Source organism: Pelophylax lessonae, assembly GCF_965119305.1.
Source record: "Pelophylax lessonae genome assembly, chromosome: 2".
NCBI lineage: Eukaryota > Metazoa > Chordata > Amphibia > Anura > Ranidae > Pelophylax > Pelophylax lessonae.
Window position 1 is genome coordinate 470,634,332 of NC_138769.1, and position 19,479 is coordinate 470,653,810.

The 19,479-nt window shown below is 47.0% G+C and overlaps 1 protein-coding gene across 2 annotated transcripts in view; it reads right to left on the reverse strand.

Annotated features, from left to right (window-relative positions):
- The window catches only part of ARHGEF7 (Rho guanine nucleotide exchange factor 7), a 326,826-nt gene that overhangs the window by 256,965 nt on the left and 50,382 nt on the right, over positions 1 to 19,479 (reverse strand). For both annotated transcript variants that reach the window (XM_082244774.1, XM_082244775.1), the window contains exons 3-4: positions 14,900 to 14,984; positions 12,280 to 12,410 (exon numbers count right to left, since the gene is read on the reverse strand). In XM_082244774.1, the coding sequence (XP_082100900.1) occupies positions 12,280 to 12,410; positions 14,900 to 14,984 (216 nt within the window). The remainder of the gene's footprint in view (positions 1 to 12,279; positions 12,411 to 14,899; positions 14,985 to 19,479) is intronic.

A 19,479-nucleotide genomic window follows, 5' to 3' on the forward strand; every position in this document is an offset into this window, starting at 1 on the left:
CCGAGGATGCCATTACGTTAATCTTGTAGAATTTGGTAAAAGTGTGCACAGATGACCAGGTCGCCGCTTTACACGCCTGAGCCACAGAAGCCTGATGGCAAAAAGCCCAAGAGGCACTCACGGCTCTCGTAGAATGTGCCATCACAGGGAAAGGAGGAACCTGACCCTTGAGATGAATAGGCCTTAATAACAGTCTGTCTGATCCAGTTAGAAATGGTTGCAGCGGACGCGGCCAAACCCTTCCGAGGTCCCTCAGGAAGGACAAACAAAAAGACTGGTTGGGTCGCAGAACAACCTTATCCTTATGAACGACCAAGTAAGGCGAACGGCAGGACAGATACACCAATTCAGACACTCTGCAAGCAGAATTGATAGCCCCCAGAAAAGCAACTTTCTGGGACAACAGAGGCAGAGGTATGTCTCTGATGTTTAAAAGGGAGGTCGTTTCAAAACGGACAAAACCATATGCAAATCCCACGGCGGCAAAGGAGCCCTCCGTGGAGGAGCCAGATGATGCACCCCTTGAATAAAAGTGCGAATCAGGGAATTAGTCACCAAGGGATGCTGGAAGAAAATGTCCAAGGCCGACAACTGACCTTTAATAATGCCCAACGTCGTTCCACACCTTACTGCAAGAAAACTAGGACCCTCGCCACCGAAAGAGTGAGGATGCAACCCTTGTGACTCACACCAGCCAATGTACGCCTTCCAGGTACGATGATAAATCTTCCTGGAGGTAGCCTTCTGAGCTCTCAGCAAGGTAGGAATAACAGCATCAGAGAGACCTCTTTCTCTCAACACCTGGCCTTCAACCGCCATGCCGTTAAAGCCAGAGACCTTAAAGCAGAGTGGAATATCGGCCCTTGAGAAAGCAGATCTTCCCTCAGAGGTAGCCGCCAGGGAGGCTCGACGATCATCTTGACGAGGTCTGCGTACCAAGACCGACAAGGCCAGTCAGGGGCCAACAGAATCACTTTTACCTGTTCCAGTGCTAACCTGCGGAGGAACCTGGACAACAGTTGAATCGGGGGGCAAGGCATAAATTAGCTCATACAGGTGCCAAGGCACCACCAACGCGTCTGTGGCGTCTGCCAGAGGATTTTGAGCCCTGGCCACGAACCTTTCCACCTTTTTGTGGTCGAAACAAGATACGAATGGATCCACGTCCGGAGTCCCCCACCGGGCACACAGGAGCCGAAACACCTCTGGATGCAGGGACCATTCCCCCTTATCCAAGGACTGACGACTCAGATAGTCTGCCTGCCAGTTCTCCACTCCAGGAATGTGAACAGCAGAGATAGCTGGAACGTGCGCCTGGGCCCAAGACAGAATCTCAGCCACTTCCTTGGCCGCCCAGGTACTTCTGGTGCCCCCTAGGTGATTGATGTAAGCCACAGTCGTGGCATTGTCGGTTTGAACCCGAACCGGGTGACCGCGCAACCGAGTCGCCCAAGAGGCAGACAAAGCTTTATCATCCTGAGCTCCAGGACATTTAATCGGTAAGTAGGATTCCTCCGACAACCATGTCCCCTGGGCACAAAGACTGTCCAGTACTCCACCCCAGCCCATCAGGCTGGCATCCGTGGTGATCACTGTCCACAACAGGGGCAGAAAGGACTTGCCCTGGTTCAGAGTGGGTGACAGAAGCCACCATGAAAGTTCCGTCCTCGTGAGACGGCTCAAACACACCATCCTGTCCAAGGACTGGGGATCCCGGTTCCATCTGACAAGAATCTCTGCTTGCAGAGTCCTTGTGTGAAACTGGGCAAACGGGATCGCCTCGAAAGCTGAAACCATCAGCCCCAGGGACCTTATGCAGGTCCACAGGGAGGAGAGATCGTTGTCCCTGAGGGACCTGATCTCGCCCTGCAAAGTCTTAAGTTTTTCCTCCTGGTGAAAAACCTTCGCTTGAGCAGAGTCCAGGACCATTCCCAGATATTGCAGACGTACTGACAAAGTCAGTGCCGACTTCTGGAAGTTGATGGTCAACCGAAACTCCTAGCGCGTCTGAACCGTGACCGTCAGATCGCCCGACAGAGTGGCACACGAGCTCGCCCTCAACAAGAGATTGCCCAGATAACCGAGGACCGCAATCCCCTTCTTGCGCAGCAGAGCCAGCAACGGGGCCAAAACCTTGGTGAAGACCTTGGGAGCCGAAGCTAGACCAAAGGGTAATGCCACAAATTGAAAGTGCTCCTCTGCCACTGCGAAGCGGAGATACCGCTGATGACCTTCGTAGACCGGGATTTGCAGATACGCATCCTTTAAAAATCGATGGAGGTCAGACAATCCCCTTGACATAAAGACGCCACTACCAACCGGATGGATTCAATCCGGAACATCTGCACCCGCACAAAGCGGTTCAGTTTGAGGTCCAGAATCGGACGAACCTTGCCCTCCTTCCTGGGCACTGTGAACAGGTTTGAATAAAACCAGCAAAATCTCTCCCGCTGTGGAACCGGGACAAGAACGCCATGAGCAAGAAGATCTTGCGCCGCCCCCTTTAGAGCCGTCAGGCGATCAGGAGACCAACCCCCACCGAAGACAATCTTGCGACCTTGTCCAAGGCCGCATCACACAGATACACCATGGCCAGGGCCATTTGATCCATGAGCTCAATGAGATTCGGAGGAACCGACTCAGCCACCAAGTTGCGCCTAAGCACCTTAATCCATTCCGTAACCGTCTGAGAGACTAGCACGGAAGCGAACACCCGCTTGAGGAGTGAGCCCGCCACCAATTAAATGTGGCGGGAAAGTGACTCCACGCGCCTATCTATTGGGTCTTTAAACATCGGGGAGTCCTCCATGGGAACCACTGTGAATTTATTCAACCTGGAAACAGTGTGGTCCATTTTAGGTGACACCGTCCAGCGATTGGAAACAGGGTCCACAAAGGGGTAACGGCGTTGAAAATGATTAGGCACCGCCAGCACGTGCTTAACGCGATGCCACTGTTTGTTCACGTTATCGCGAAACTCCTCAGGGCAGGGGAAAACCTGACCCGACTTCTGGGCTTTGCAGGACCCGAAGGAAACCCGCTTACCTGACAGGGTGGGCTCATCATCAATGCTCAAAGTCTCCCTAAAGGAGCCAACAAGTGCTTCAACCAAAGCGCATTCCCGCGCTGCAGCGGAGGAGGACTCCTTCTCCTCCCAATCGGAGTGTGCGGACAGGGATCCCTCAGGGAGGACAATGTCCATGGCAACCATGTCAGGCTCTAAATCAGAAGAATGAGAGGGCATTGGCCGTTTTTGAACATTACCTTGTGACATCATGAGATCAACTTTGGACGCCAAAGTTTCAATGGCTGCGGATAAAAGAAGCTAGGGAAGGTGATCCGGATGGCCCAGATGCACAAACAAGATCAGGGGTGAAATTGTCACCCTGGGACTCCATATTAGCAGAAATACAGTGCCTCTGAGACTATAACAGTGCAGGTACATTTATATGGAGACTTGATTACACACAGGTGGATTCTATTTATCATTATTAGTCATTTAGGTCAACATTGGATCATTCAGAGATCCTCACTGAACTTCTGGAGAGAGTTTGCTGCACTGAAAGTAAAGGGGCTGAACAATTTTGCACGCCCAATTTTTCAGTTTTTTATTTGTTAAAAAAGTTTGAAATCTCCAATAAGTTTCGTTCCACTTCATGATTGTGTCCCACTTGTTGTTGATTCTTCACAAAAAATTACAGTTTTATATCTTTAGGTTTGAAGCCTGAAATGTGGCAAAGGGTCGCAAAGTTCAAGGGGGCCGAATACTTTCGCAAGGAAATGAACACTGGCCCTTTAAATCGGCGATTGCAGTCCGCACTGCGATCCTGTGCTGCTGCTGGAGTACCCCTTTATATTGCTAGATAACTGAAAAAGCAATGTGTCTAAGGAGAAATGCCCAAAAAGCAATAAAAACCCTTACAGTGCCAGAAAGAGAAAACAAAACAGCTCTCCACGCTTCCACTGCAGCAACTGAAAGATGGCTGAAGGAAGTGAGCGAAATCACTTGAGGCCGAACAGCACCCTGAGCTACACAAACATGGATGCCAATAGAAAGTATATGGGAAAACACAGAGAAAATGGCCGCCGCCCTTACAATGCGGCTGCCCACATCCAAGATGACGCCAAAAGCCCATGTTATGCAAAAAATGGCTGCTGCCCTTAATCTGATGCAGCCTGGCTGCCCTCACCTAAAATGGCGGCCAAAAACGGCACCGCCATCCAGGAGCCCAGGAACCCTGGCTCTGCGGGAATCCACTAAAGGAAGCTCCCCAGGATAAGGTAATAACCCTAATACCCCCCTCCCCCCCACGCAGTGGGTGCCGTGAGAGCGCCCCATGTGGACTAGGAAGGCAGGATCCGTCCAGTCCAGCCAGGGGGGACCTCACAGAGACCGCAGCTCTGACATCCCCAGGAGTAGGCCCACAACACCCCCCTCCCCCAGAGGACTGTCCCAGGGACACAGGGGGTAGCATCACTCACCATACCATGGACCGCGGGTTTTCCGATACAGCTCGCCTCCCACCCTGAGTGAGGGTGCTGTCAGCCAAGAGGGGACGCTGCAACACAGGGCGTTCCAGGGTTGATGCGTCCCAGCGAAGAAAAGAAAATCCCAGCAGGCTTGTCCCCATCCGTCGGTGCACTGTCGTGGCAAGGCCTGGGCAGACCACAACCTGCGAATGGTCGTAGGCCAGGCTGGGGTACCATAAGGATCTTGATTATCCAGTGCAAAGCCCAGCCCAGCTGTCACTTGTAGTTCACCAGGAGGATCCCCCTGACTAGCTAGCGTTAGTGAGAAAATAAAATAAAACATTTTTGAAAGAAAAAATAAAAACAGAGACCGGAGTCCCAGCAGGGTATCCTAGGTCCTACTCCTGAGCTAGGCAGCAAGAAACTGATTAGTAAGCTCTAAGTGTCTGAGGGTAATGTCGAGAGGGACAGTCCCCAAGGTGTGTCGAGTTAAAGCTTTTTAATGAAGTTTCACTACCTAGCCTGCTCCTGCAGAGAGCGCCATTACCCAATAGTGATGAAACTTGGAAGAGGCTGCATCTGTCAGAGGACGCAAGAGAAAATCTGATTCATGTGGGTCAAAATGAAAAAGGAATGTCTCAGCAGGATCACTTAGCTTTTAGAGTTGTTGTCCACAACAGCTCTTATGTAGCTATTAAAAACAAAATAGTCCTGTATTTTATTAGGCTTGGTTACAAAGCAAAATGTTGCTAACCAGCTGCAAAACCAAGAAAGCAAATCATCATACTATATGCAAGATACTGGCAGATGCTCTAAATTTCTCACGCTATCCAAGAAAAAACCTGCCGTTCGGCTTATGGGCTTCTGATCAGACTGTCAAAAAAAAAAAAAAAAAATGCAGAAATAATCCCCCCAACACACACAAACTACCAAGTACAATCAAATAAAACAAATGTTTTCACCCATAAAAATACTTGTGCTACAGAATATGTGAATTGCTTCAGGCATTTATGTTCCATCACATTATTTCTAATCTACAAAAAAGTAACCACATTAAGCTACTCAACCACAGATGTAATCTCCAAGTGTGAGTTTGCGTCCGATATGACTAAATGTACATGTTTTACATATTCAGCTGTTAAGGCCTTGTTCACACAGGTGTACAATAGCATACGACTTTGCAAGGGTTGTGCTTGTCCACACAGGGATGCACAGGTGTTCTGTTCAACCAGTCCCATTTTTATAAATTGGGGTGAAGCAGCAGCTCCCAATTTGACACCTGCACCCACCCACATATTCTTGTGCGGGCAAACACGGCCCTCACACGGACGGCCACAATAGCACACCCATTTGAGGGCTGATTCTGTATGTAAATGTTTGTAAATTACATTTCATAAACTTATTAGTTCAACTTGTTAATAAACATATAACTGCATAACACTATAAGCAAACAATTGTATGACCCAAAAGTTACTGCACCTAGGATGAACACACAAATTAATTTAAAGATCCCCATGCTTTAGGAATATCTATCTATCCTAACCAGGTAAAAAAAAAAAAAAACGGAATTTTTGTAAAATCTTACCTGTAAAATTCCTTTCTCTGAGTCCTCCGACAGTCGCCGCCTCCTCTAAGTCATCACAATTGGTATTGTCCACCTGTCCGTAGGACCAGCTAGGCATATAGACTTAGTCAAAAGACAAAAGGCATTAGCATATACACACCCACGGGGGCTGTCCCATCTGGCCAATACCCCCCCTGCATCACCACTCCCAACTCAGTTTGGTAGCATAGCAGTAGGTAATAAGAACCCCACAAAAGAGGGGCGGGGGGCGGCGACTGTCGGAGGACTCAGAGAAAGGAATTTTACAGGTAAGATTTTACAAAAATTTCGTTTTCTCTTACGTCCTCCGACAGTCGCCGCCTCCTCTAAGTCATCACAATTGGGATGTCCCAAAGCAGTATAGACATGAGGGGTGGGAGACGCAACCGTAGAAAAGGCAACGCAGTACCCACATCAGAGAAAGGAATCTTACATTCACTGTAAGAACCAACTGGGCAACAGAGAAAAAAACATGCTCAACAGGAGCAACAGCCCAGGAAAGCAAATGCCAACAGCCAGGGACCCAGAGAAAAAAACTCAAGGGTCCATCATGGCACAGCCGCACTGAGAACTTTGCGGCCAAAAGAAGCATCAGCTGATGCCAGAACGTCTACTTTGTAGAACTTGGAAAACGTGTGCACCGACGACCAAGTCGCCGCCTTGCACACCTGGGCCACCGAGGCCCGATGCCAATAGGTCCAGGAAGTACTCAAAGACCTGGTAGAGTGCGCACTAACAGGGAAGGGCGGAACCCGTTCCTTCAAGGCGTAAGCCTGTTCAATGGTCTGTCTGATCCATTTGGCAATAGTCGCTGCGGACGCAGCCATGCCCTTCCGAGGTCCTTCAGGAAGGACAAAGAGGGAATCCGTCTTCCGAAAGGACTCCGTAGACGACAAGTAAACCCTGATCGCCCTGACAACAACCAAGGAATGCAAGGCAATCTCCTTTGGATGTATTGGCTTCGTACAAAGCGAAGGCAGGACAATGTCCTCATTAAGGTGATAATCCGAGATCACCTTGAGAAGGAAGGATGGGGGTGGTCGCAAAACCACCTTATCCCTGTGAATTATCAAGTAAGGGGAGCGGCAAGACAACGCCGCCAGCTCCGACACTCTGCGAGCCGAAGTGATCGCCACAAGAAAAGCAACTTTCTTCGACAGCAGAGGCAACGATATCTCCCTGATATTTTCAAAGGGAGCCCGCTGCAACGCGGACAGGACCAAGTTCAGGTCCCATGGAGGTAAAGTCTCCTTTCTGGGGAGGAGCCAAATGTTGCACACCTTGAATGAATGTGCGCACCAAGGAATGAGACGCCACAGGGCGTTGGAAAAGGACCGCCAGTGCTGACACCTGGCCCTTTATTGTGGCCAGCGCCAGGCGCTGATCCACTCCAGACTGGAGGAAAGCCAAGATTCTCGACACCGAGTAAGAATGAGGGGAAAACCCCCTGGACTCACACCAGGTGAAGTAGGCCTTCCAGGTACGGTAATATATCTTACCAGAGGAAGATTTCCTAGCCTTGATCAAGGTAGGGATAACCTCAGAGGATAGACCCTTGTCCTTCAAGACCTGGGTCTCAACAGCCAGGCCGTTAAAGCCAGCGACTGTAAAGCAGGATGGAAGATCGGACCTTGAGACAGGAGATCTTCCCGCAGAGGCAGGCGCCACGAAGGTGCCACTGCCAGGCGAACAACGTCGGCGTACCAGGACCGGCGAGGCCAGTCCGGTGCCACCAGAATCACCATGTGCCGTTCCGAGGCCAATCCGCGAAGGAACCGGGATAGCAACTGAATCGGAGGAAAGGCGCACAGCAGACGATACTGATGCCAAGGGGCCACCAACGCATCCGAGGCGTCCGCCAACGGATCCCACGTTCTTGTCACGAAGCTTTCCACCTTTCGGTTTAGCCGGGATGCGAACAGATCCACATCTGGGGATCCCCAATTCGCACACAGCATCTGAAAGACCTCCGGGTGAAGGGACCATTCCCCCTGGTCCAGGGTCTGGCGGCTCAGATAGTCGGCCTGCCAATTCTCCACACCCGGAATGTGAACTGCCGAAATCGCCGGGACATGAGTCTCGGCCCAAGACAGAATGTCGGTCACCTCCCGGGCTGCTCGAGCACTCCTGGTGCCCCCCTGGTGGTTAATGTAAGCCACCGCGGTAGCATTTTCCGTCTGTACGCGAACAGGCAGGCCCTGGAGACGGTCCGACCACTGGAAGAGACAGAGTTTTATCGCTCGTAGTTCCAGCACATTTACCGGGAGGGAGGATTCCTCCTCCGACCAAGTGCCCTGGGCAGACAGGTTGCCCAGGACTCCACCCCAGCCCGACAGGTTGGCGTCCGTGGTAACCACTGTCCACACCAACGGGCGGAAGGACTTGCCTTCCGCCCCCGACGGGGACTGGATCCACCACAGAAGAGCCAATCTGGTCCGGCGACTCGAGGAGACATCCAGATCCAAGGACTGAGGAAGTCTGTCCCACCTGGCCAGGATCTCCGTCTGGAGAGCCGCGTGTGGAACTGGGCAAAGGGAATTGCCTCGAAGGCCGACACCAACAAACCCAGGCCCCGCATGCAGGTCCTGAGTGACGAGGACGGATTGTCCCTGAGGGACCGGATTTCGTCCCGCAAAGTCCGGAGCTTGTCCTCCGGCAAGAATACCTTTGCCTGAGCAGAGTCCAGAACCATTCCCAGATAGGGAAGGCGAAGAGACGGAGACAACGCTGATTTTTGAACGTTGATGGTCCACCCGAACTCCTGGAGCGTCTGTACCGTGATGGACAGATCGCGCACAAGGTCCTGACTGGCACGCGATCTCAGAAGCAGATCATCCAGGTACCCCAGGACCGCAATGCCCTGGGCCAGCAGCAGGCCCAGAACCGGTGCCAACACCTTGGTAAACACCCTGGGTGCCGAAGCGAGACCGAACGGTAACGCCACAAACTGGTAGTGGTCCTCTGCAATAGCGAACCGAAGGTACCGCTAATGACCCTCGAAAATGGGGATGTGCAGGTACGCATCCTTCAGATCTATCGAAGCTAGGAATTCTCCTGGACTCAAGGAGGCCACTACCGAACGGAGAGACTCCATTCGAAACTTCCGGTCCAGAATAGGACGCACTTTGCCCTCCTTCCTGGGCACAGTGAACAGATTCGAATAGAACCCCCGAAACCTGTCCCGATGAGGCACCGGGACAATCACCCCGAGCAAGCAGGTCCTGCACCGCTTGATGCAAGTCCTGCAAACGCCCCGGAAGCAGATGGAGATTGGAGGGAAAGAATCTGTCCGCCGGCCTGGAAAGGAATTCGATCTTGTAACCTGATCGAACGATTTCCTGGACCCACCTGTCCGAGATCCGGAGCAGCCAAGGCTGGAGGAAACCGCGCAAACGTCCCCCCACCCCTGAAATGGGTGAGGGCGCCCCTTCAGGCAGAGGCGGACTGACCCGCCGAGCTGGCATTGCCCGACTTCTGCTTACCCGCCCAGGGCTTCTTCTGACTGCCCTGGGCCTTGAAGGGCTTGCCCTTGGATTGGTTCCGAAAGGCACGAAAGGACCCCTGATTTGATCTAGGCGCAGAACCCCGCTTGCCACGGAAAGACTTGTTCTTCGGGGTCTGGGGTAGCATAGTGCTCTTGCCCCCCGTGACGCCTTTTACCAGGGTATCCAACGCCTCGCCAAAAAGGCGAGAGCCAGCATAGGGAAAATCGGCACCAGTTTTCCACGAAGACTGGTCGGCCGACCAGCTCTTCAGCCATATCAGTCGCCGGTTAAGTACCGCGACATTCGAGAGGCGAGCCACCAAGGGGGCCTCATTCAGGGCTGCATCACACAGATACATGACTCCTTGATGGATCTGGTCCACCATTTCCAGTCGTGCAGGCGGCACGTCATCAGACACTAGGTTGCTTCTAAGCACCTTAATCCAATCAGCCACCGCCTGAGCCACCATAACGGACGTTTGAGCAACGAACCCGCCACCGTATAGGAATGGCGGGCTAGAGACTCCAACCGCCGGTCCGTGGGATCCCGGAAAACCGGGGTATCCTCAGTAGGAACCAAGGTAGCCTTATTCAGCACGGCCACAGTGTGATCCACCTGTGGAGGCACACACCATCGCGATTCCGTAGCCAGCGCAAAAGGATAAAGCAATTTGAACCGACTAGTTACCAGGAATGGATGTTTTTAACGTGCGCCACATTTCATTAACAGTGTAATGGAATTCTGCTGGGCAGGGAAAACCCTGCGCAGACTTGCGGGTCCTGTGCTTCCCAAAAGAGGACACAACGCCCGGAGGACTGGGCTCGTCCTCCAAATGTAAGGTATCCTTAACCGAAATAATCAACTCATCCATGGTCGCCTGTTCTTCAGGTGACCCTGGGGAGGATGTATCAACACCCTCCACCTCAGCCTCCCCCTCAGACCCCGGGGGGGGTCTAAGGATGAGCGGGACCCTGAAAAGGGCACGCTCGCAGCAGCAGCAGCAATATCCCCATCTGAATCAGAAGAGAGAGACAGCCTGGGCCGTTTTCTCGCAGCCCGTTCAGACATCAGCATTTCCATATTTGCCACTAAAGTCGCAACTACAGCAGCCAGATCAGGTCGCAGCGGGGCCACAGGAGAACTGGGGCCCCCCACTAAAGCTGGAGGAAACTTGCTTTCCTGAGAATCCATGGCTCAAGATAATAAAAAACTACAGTGCAAAAAAGTAGTGTACTGTCCCCTTAAATAGCGCTGCGGAGTGCGCAGCCCACCGCTACTGTCACAGCTATGAAGACCCCCAAAAGGAGAAAGAAACTGAGCCAGAAGCAGTATACAGAAGAAGACAGAGAGATAAACTGCAGAGCCCGCAGATCGTTGCTACCTGTGTCCTTGCTGCCTGAGAGGAAAAGGAAATGCTGCTGGAGGGGGCTGGCTATAAGCCAGACCCCAGGGAAAATGGCTGCCCCATAGGGATGCATAGGAGGCTACGCGACATGCGGCCGAACCGATCATTCTACCGCCCCCAAAATGGCGGCGGATGGCGCCAAAATGACCTGTATACTCGCCCCATAGGGGCTATACACGTGTGCATAGTGAAAACATGGTGGACCGCGCAAATTTACCCCCGCAGCGGTCGCCGCACAACACACAAGTCTGTACCCCCAAACATGCACCTAAGGTGACACAGGGACAGGGACCCCCGGCAAACATACAGATCTGCACACAGCGAACCCCGCAGGGATCGCACAGGGAGTCACACAGGCACAGACATGGGGACACACAGCAACACAGACTGCCACCCCAGGCAGAGGCCCCACACAGGAAAGTACTTACCTGTACCCGATGGCGTGGGGAGCCTCCATGCACGGATAAACCTCTGTCCTCATCTGACAGGGAGTGCCGTGAGCCAGGGACATGACGCTGCAGCAGCGCAGACGAGTCCTGTGAGGTAGCCACCTCACGGCTGCATCCCTGCAGCGAACAGGGATGGGTCGTTCTTAATGCCAGGGCGAACCATAGCTGAACGCTCAATGGCGGGCTGGGGGTCCATCTGACCCTCTGTGCCCTGGAGAACCAGGGCGGCCAGTCCGAATCCCAGCACCGCATGATCCATCTTCATCCGAAGAATAAACTAACACTAAAGCTGACAAAATAAACAGCTAGTAAAGTGAGAGAAAAAAACTGACATTTTTAAAAGAAAATCAAATAGGAAGGCTGAGACTGAAGCCCCAGCACAAGGTAGCCTGACTATTCCTGACGCTAGGCAAATTAAAACTGAGTTGGGAGTTGTGATGCAGGGGGGGTATTGACCGGATGGGATAGCCCCCGTGGGTGTGTATATGCTAATGCATTTTGTCTTTGGACTAAGTCTATATGCCTAGCTATTCCTAAGGATAGGAAGACAATACCCATCAGTGAGGACTTAGAGGAGGCGGCGACTGTCGGAGGACGTAAGAGAAAGGAACCTTTATTCCAAAGAGTTGTTAAGAAATATATCTAAATGTTTATGTGGTTAAGTAAAACAGAGTGGCCTTTGTTTTGATGGTGGTAATCTGCACAATTACTGCTTGCAGCAAGTTTTGTATGACCTGTTTTGATCCAAATAAAATATTGGATATTTTCAATTATAGTCAGAGGAAAGCAAAGTACTTATTGCACCTACTGCTATTTTGTTTTTTTTTTTTTTATACCAAAAAAACAAAAACATATACAATTACTTACCAGGCTTCGATATTGACTCTGCAATAATTTTGATGAGCGGCTTAGAACAGACTGTGACCCAAGGGAATCAAAGGACTTTATCCGATGTGAAGATGGACGGGCACACACAGAATCACTTCCCAAGCCAATATCTAGAAACCACACAACGCGTTTAAGGTTACATTAAAAACTCAAAACACAAGTTAGCTCTTCAACAATATGGAACTAAAAGTTCCCGATGTAAAAGAGTTGAACAGAAGTAAGGTATAGTAAAGAAATATATCAATTAAAAAATAAAAGTCAAAGTTAAACGAAACTTGTTATGAGAGGAACAGATAGGCAGACCATCTCCTAAAAATGCTTACTGACTGGCTGTCATGCCATGCCTCTTGTTGTCATACACGGCTTCACTTACTCAAAAAAATAGGAAGCACGTCAGAATACATAATCTGCATAATGCTAGGAAGTCAAATTTTGAAACCGGAGGGGCAGCATTACAGCCAGGGAAAAAGCATTTTCAGAAACTAGGACAGCCTACATATTTACCTCATGAAAGCTTTTCTTTAAAAAAGGAACCTGATGATTAAATATATGCTTCCATTTGCTGTGTACCCAGCTGTCCCTCAAATCTTCCAACTTAAAATGTTCTGAGCCACCAACCCAAAATAAAAAAAAAAATGTGCAGCTAGTGAGTGCCCTTAGGATTTCTGCTCATAACGTTTCTGGGTCAGTGACTCAAACTATTGCAGCCTATAGATGAAAAGATCGACAGCCAGGCAAATAGTATTTTAAGAAAAAGAGCTACGCAATAGCGGCTTGCATAATTTTCTTAGCGCAAGTTTCAAGTCAACTTTTTGTTTACTCTTCTGAATAAAGTGGTGAAAAGCAAGCATTTCATGGGTTTTTACTGCTGTAAAAGCACAGCTTTCCTCTCACTTCCTGTCACTGGGACAACAGGACATGAAAGGAAATATCTTCAAAGACAGCGAAAATTCAGACAACTTTTAAAATATCTTAAAATGAAATCTACCAACAGAGTCTCCAAAAAACACCCTATTGGATGGCTACCATCTACTATAAGAATAATAGTATTGTTATTGACCTACTATTAAACAGCTGTTAAAAATGATATGTACAAGATTAATAAAAAAAGTTCTGTAATTGTATACAGTGTTTACTTAATTATTAAATTATCTATGACCAAACGTGTATCCCCAGGACAAAAATTTAACATTTAACAAAAACAGTAAAGAAAAAAAAAATTATGGGTTTTAACGCTTTCCCTCCTCTGCCAAAAAACGCTGGTATAGAAAAGGAAAGGTTAAAATGGAAGTGCGTAAATAGTCAGATATGGCCAATTATGTCTATGGCTGGCGATGAACAGGATGTCCGTTTTCCACCGCTGCCCTGACTTGCATACTCATTGTTCATTACGGCTGGTTAAAAAATGCTGCATGAAAAGGAAGCAGCTGGAAGACAATTCAGGAGCCTAAGGCATATAAAATGTACAGAAAAAAAAAAAAAAGAAGAAGAAGAAGCAGAACAGTTCCAATACAAACATTGTTTTACTATTAAAAAAAATAAATAAAATGTTTATAATAAAAGGATGCGCTTAAATCACACGCCAGGCCTCCTAGACATGTTTGTAATGTAATATACTTGCAGATGCTTATACAAAATCTCTAGACACACAATCCAGTTTATTATTCAGAATGACTTAAAGTGGTTGTAAGGGCTCAAAATTATCTAACTTCATGCATGAAGGTAAGAAAACTTTCTCTGTGCAGCAGCCCTGCCAGTTCCCCCTTCATACTTACCTGAGCCCCTTCACGATGCAGTGATGTGCATGAGAGCCTTGGCTCTCTGGGGACTACTCATTGGCTGAGATAGCCATTGGCTCCCACAGCTGTTAATCACAGCTAGTGAGCCAATGAGGAGAGAAGGAGCAGGGCTGAGTCGCAGCTCTGTGTGAATGGACATGCAGAGCAGTAGCCGGAAGAGAGCCTGCTCGGGTGCCCCATAGCAAGCTGCTTTCTGTGGGGGCACTCAACAGAAGAGAGGGGGGCCAGGAGCACTGGTGGGGGGCCCAAAACATCTGATCAAACCAAGACAGGTTTGATCAGATGTTTTATCAAGCTGGCAACAGCTTGTTTACGTAAGACTGAAACCAGAAATGGCAAAATCCTTTAGGTTTTTTTGACATCACACAGTGGGAGGAAAAACTTCAGTTACACTCACAGGAACCAGATGCCACCGGTCACATCCTTACTGAGCTACCAGATCGCACAGTAGAGCCCGGTAAAAAGGTGGCAGCAGTGGGGCTAGGACCCCCCTTCCACCGCCCATAAAAAGTAATCCAACAGCTTCTGCTAGGAATACTTTTACATTAAAGGGAATCGCTAGCCCTAAAAAAATGTACATCTTGATTATTGCTGCAGCTGCCTTCAAAGTGTATAATACATGCCGTAAATCTCAGTGTTCAGGTTATGTCTGCAATCTGCACGACAAAAAAGAACCCCTTACTAACATGCAAAAGTATAAGAAAACTGTTCTCAGTTTTATACAATAACATAAGGAAGATTTCTTCACACAAGACACACATTAACTATAAAAATAGTACTTCTTGACAGATCATACATACCTGCTGTGACTTTATTTAGGAGAACAAGGGAATTCAGCACCTTGTTAAAGTTTTGTCCTTGATATAGGTCATTGGCTTCAAATGTCTGAAATACAAAAAAAAAACCACATTGGTCATTTATCCAGCACCACATTTCTAGAAATGTGAATATTTAAATAAATTTTAGCAATTACCCAAACCTGTCTCAAATTCAGGAAAGGAAAGTTTTTCATTATAAAACATTATAACACATCAACATTTTTAATGAGCAAGAGTACTAGGAGCTAAAGTGACTGGAGACCTTATGCTGTCTGGATCGGAAATAAATATGTACCTTGAGATTACCTTTTGATGTGTATGGAAAAATTGCACTTCATAGACCTTGTAGTACTACATTGTTTCTTCAGATACTGCATTGCTTTCAATTACATTCTTTTTTTTTTTTTTTTTTTTTTTGTTAGGCTAACTCTTAAAACTAAAATTAAAATGTACTAAAATAGAATTGTACTAGGAGCTAATAACAATGAATGGATAAATGTGCACAATATTTTAAACACAAAGACCGCTGCAACATTACAGACTTCATATGAAAGCCTATATATCTAAAAAGAGAAAACAAAGCAAATCCAATAAAACAGTGTTCAAACTTGTCTGACTCACGCCAACAGTTCAAACTTTTATATATTCTGGATTTTTATTGAACAGGCTATAAGAATATTCTATCAAATTGTCATTTCATGCAGAAGCTAACTCGATTTTAACTGTCCTATTTTTAAATCGGAACACCTATTGGCAGCAACACCACCCCACCACAGCTCATAACTGTCTGAATTCAATACACTTATTTCATTACTTTAATATGAAGGCTGCAGAATACAAAGAATTATTAATAAAAAATAGCACATTAAAAATGAAACACAAAAGGCAACTAAACCTTCATGGTGGATTTTCGGAAAAGAGATGGTGCTCGCCAAATCCCATCCAGCAACAAAATGAATAACAGGATGTTCCAGCTTTTCTGTGTGCTTCCTGTCTCATGGACATACAGGCAGAGATACCTTGCTAGGCACAATATGATTGGTGGAAACAGCCCACCCAATCTAGAAGAACAGCCCCTTAAAACAATGGAAACTTAGCTAGAAAAAAGGATAGGGATATATGCCTTCCCAATGTACACACCACCTTCACTTCCCACCTAAAAAGAACAGTAAAAGGTAGAGAAAAATAAAAAACTGTTCAGTCTCTATCACGATACCACATAGATACAAGTGGAACCATTCATTCAGAAATGGGAAGGATTACTAAAATTCATTCATAAAACAATGACAGGAACACAGACTGGAGTAAGGACAAAGACATAAAAGGAAGTGTACTGGAGGTCAGCGTCTGAATAGGAATGTAATCAAAAGTGTTTTACAACAAATAGTTCCATATCTAAAAAAAGCAAATAAATGCCTTGCTAATACTTCAGTAACAGTCTTGCAAGGAGGATTTTTTTGTTTTCGTTTTATACATTCTGTAACTTACAGTTTTTAATAGGCTACGGTGCCCCTATCAATAAGAATACCCTTTCATACAAAGACTGTGCTAAAGCAGCCAGCACTGCACTGATTACCACAAACAGTGAAGATAGTAAAAGTGATTTAAATCACAACCTTTATCCAAAAAAAAAAAAAAAAAAAAAAAAAAAAACAACAACAACCATGTTAGACAGCCCCAGTCCTATTCTTTTTGGGTCACCCGTCCGTAGTCCGGGCTCCTCCCCCCTTCCGAGTGCCTCCATTAGCCAGGCCCTTGCTTTGGGGGCAGTCCAGCTGGCTCGCCCCTGAGCCACACTCCTGTAAATGGGCATTGTCTCCCACTGTTGTGTGAGCCAATGAGCAGAGAGAGACCTGGGAAAGCTGCTGCTCTCATGCACATCGCTGGATCAAGATGGGGCTCAGGAAAGAATAATGTGGGAGGCTGCACCCAAAAGTTTTTTTTACCAGAACCAGCTTAAAGTAATAGGAAACTCTCAGGTTTTAAGCACTTTCAGCAGCTAATTAACCCCTTGGAGCCTAAGCCTTTTTCTGACATATGTTGCTTAGTTAAAATCAGTATTTTTTGTTAGAAAATGACTTAGAACTCCCAAAACATAATATATATTTTTAGCAGAGACCCTAGGGAATAAAATGGCGATCATTGCAATATTTTATGTCACATTATTTGCGCAGCGGTTTTTTAAATGCAATTTTTTGGGAAGAAATACATTTTCACACTATATAAATATATATATATATTTTTTTTTTTTTTTTTTTTTAATCATGAAAGATGATGTTACGCCAAGTAAATTGATACCTAACAGGTCATGCTTTAAAAATCCCATTCATTTCAATGGCCCCCTGTTCACATCTGAGCGTTGAGGCTTAAAAAAAAGTACATGAGCTTCTATTTTGGCTGATTACAAGAGTTGTTAGATGTCAATGTCTTCCTCCAAACAACTGCAAAAACGCCCGAAAAAAACGCCTGTAAAAAGCCCAAAAAAACGCCTGTAAACGATACGCTCATGTGTGAATGGAGCCTTAGTGTTTGGCTGAAGCCATTAATTATCAATCAACTGTTTTTACTCTTTTTAAATCATAATGACAACGGAAACTACCCAAATGACCCTGATCTAAAGTTTACATACCCCAGTTCCTAATACCGTGTATTGCCCCCTTTAACATCAATGACAGCTTGAAGTCTTTTGTGGCTTTTGTGGATGAGGCTCTTTAGCTTCTCAGATGGTAAAGCTGCCCATTCTTTCTGGCAAAAAGCCTCCAGTTCCTGCAAATTCTTGGGCTGTCTTGCATGAACTGCAAGTTTGAGATCTCCCCAGAGGGACTCAATGATATTGATCATTGGTCAGGAGACTTAGGCTGGCCATACACTATACAATTTTCTTATTCAATTTCCTTTAGATTTACCTTAAACTATGTAGTGCAAGGGCATGCCTGATTGAATACAAATGTAAAGTGTTCAGGTTTGACCCTATATTACATGGTTTTGGTAAATCTAAAGCAAAGTTGAACAAGAAAATTGTATAGTGTATGGCCAGCCTTAGATGGCCACTTCAGAAGCTTCACTTTATTCTGCTGTAGCCAATGTCCGGTCGACTTGGCCTTGTGTTTAGGATCATAGTCATGTTGGAATGTCTAAGTATGTCCCATGCGCAGCTTCCGGGCTGATGAATGCAAAATTTCCTCCAGTATTTTTTGATGACATACTGCATTCATCTTGCCATCTATTCTGTCCAAATACCCTGTGCCTTTGTAGCTCACACATCCCCAAAACATCAGCGATTCTCCAAATGTGGCGTTTATGGTTGTGGCCAAAAAGCTACATTTTGGTCTCATCACTCCAAATGACTTTGTGCCAGAAGGTTTGAGGCTTGTCTCTGTGCTGCTTGGCGTATTGTAAGCGGGATACTTTGTGGCATTTGTGTAGTAATGGCTTTCTTCTGGGTACTCGACCATGCAGCCCATATTTCTTCAAGTGCCTCCTTATTGTGCATCCTTAAACAGCCACACCACGTTTTCAGACAGTCCTGTATTTCACCCGAAGTTATTTGTGGGTTTTTCTTTGCATACCGAACAATTTTCCTGGCAGTTGTGGCTGAAATTTTAGTTGGTCTACCTGGCCGTGGTTTGGTTTCAACAGAACCCCTCATTTTCCACTTCTTGATTGGAGTTTGAACACTGCTGATTAGCATTCTCGATTCCTTGGATATCTTTATATCCCTTTGCTGTTTTATACAATTCAACAACCTTTTCCCGCAGATCCTTTGTTAATTCTTTTTCTTTCCCCATGACTCAGAATCCAAAAACATCAGTGCAGCACTGGATGAAAGATGCAAGGGTCTGTCCAGGAGGAGTCCAGAAACTCATTGACCTTTTATACACACACACTAATTACACAAGGTGAGGATGGTTACCTTTATTAGTCATTCAAACCCCTTTGTGTCAACTTGTGTGCATGTTATCAGGCAAAAATCACCAGAGTATGTAAACTTTTGATCAGGGTCATTTGGGTAGTTTCTGTTGTCATTATGATTTAAAAAGAGTAAACACGGTTGATTGATAATAATTGGCTTCAGCCAAACACTAACCATGAGTAAAAGTTTTTGTGTTATCACTTATATTCTTGGAAAATGGCCAAGAAATCATAAATTCTGCCAGGATGTGTAAACTTATGAGCACAAATGTATTTGGGTTCCATCGGCATTAGGGGTTAATCACTAATCACTGACCATGCATCTTTTCATCCTTGCCAATGTTTCAGTTAAAGATTGTGCCATGACCGCTGTCTCAGGTTTCCCGTTTCAGGGTAGCACGTTTGTCTTACAGCCTCCTATGAAGCCACTCTTACATGCGGAGACCAGAGTTGTGTCTCCCTACACTGTGCATCAATAGAAACACGTAGCCCCACAGACTAGGTTGGCAAGACACTCCCAGGCTTCTCCTCCTCCCTTTTTTAAGCTAACAGACTGACCTCGGGACTGCTCTGTCCACTGTTAATTCTTTCCTGTAAAGGCCAGAAGTTCAGGGAAGCAGCACCCCCCAGAGAGCAGGAGACAGCAACAT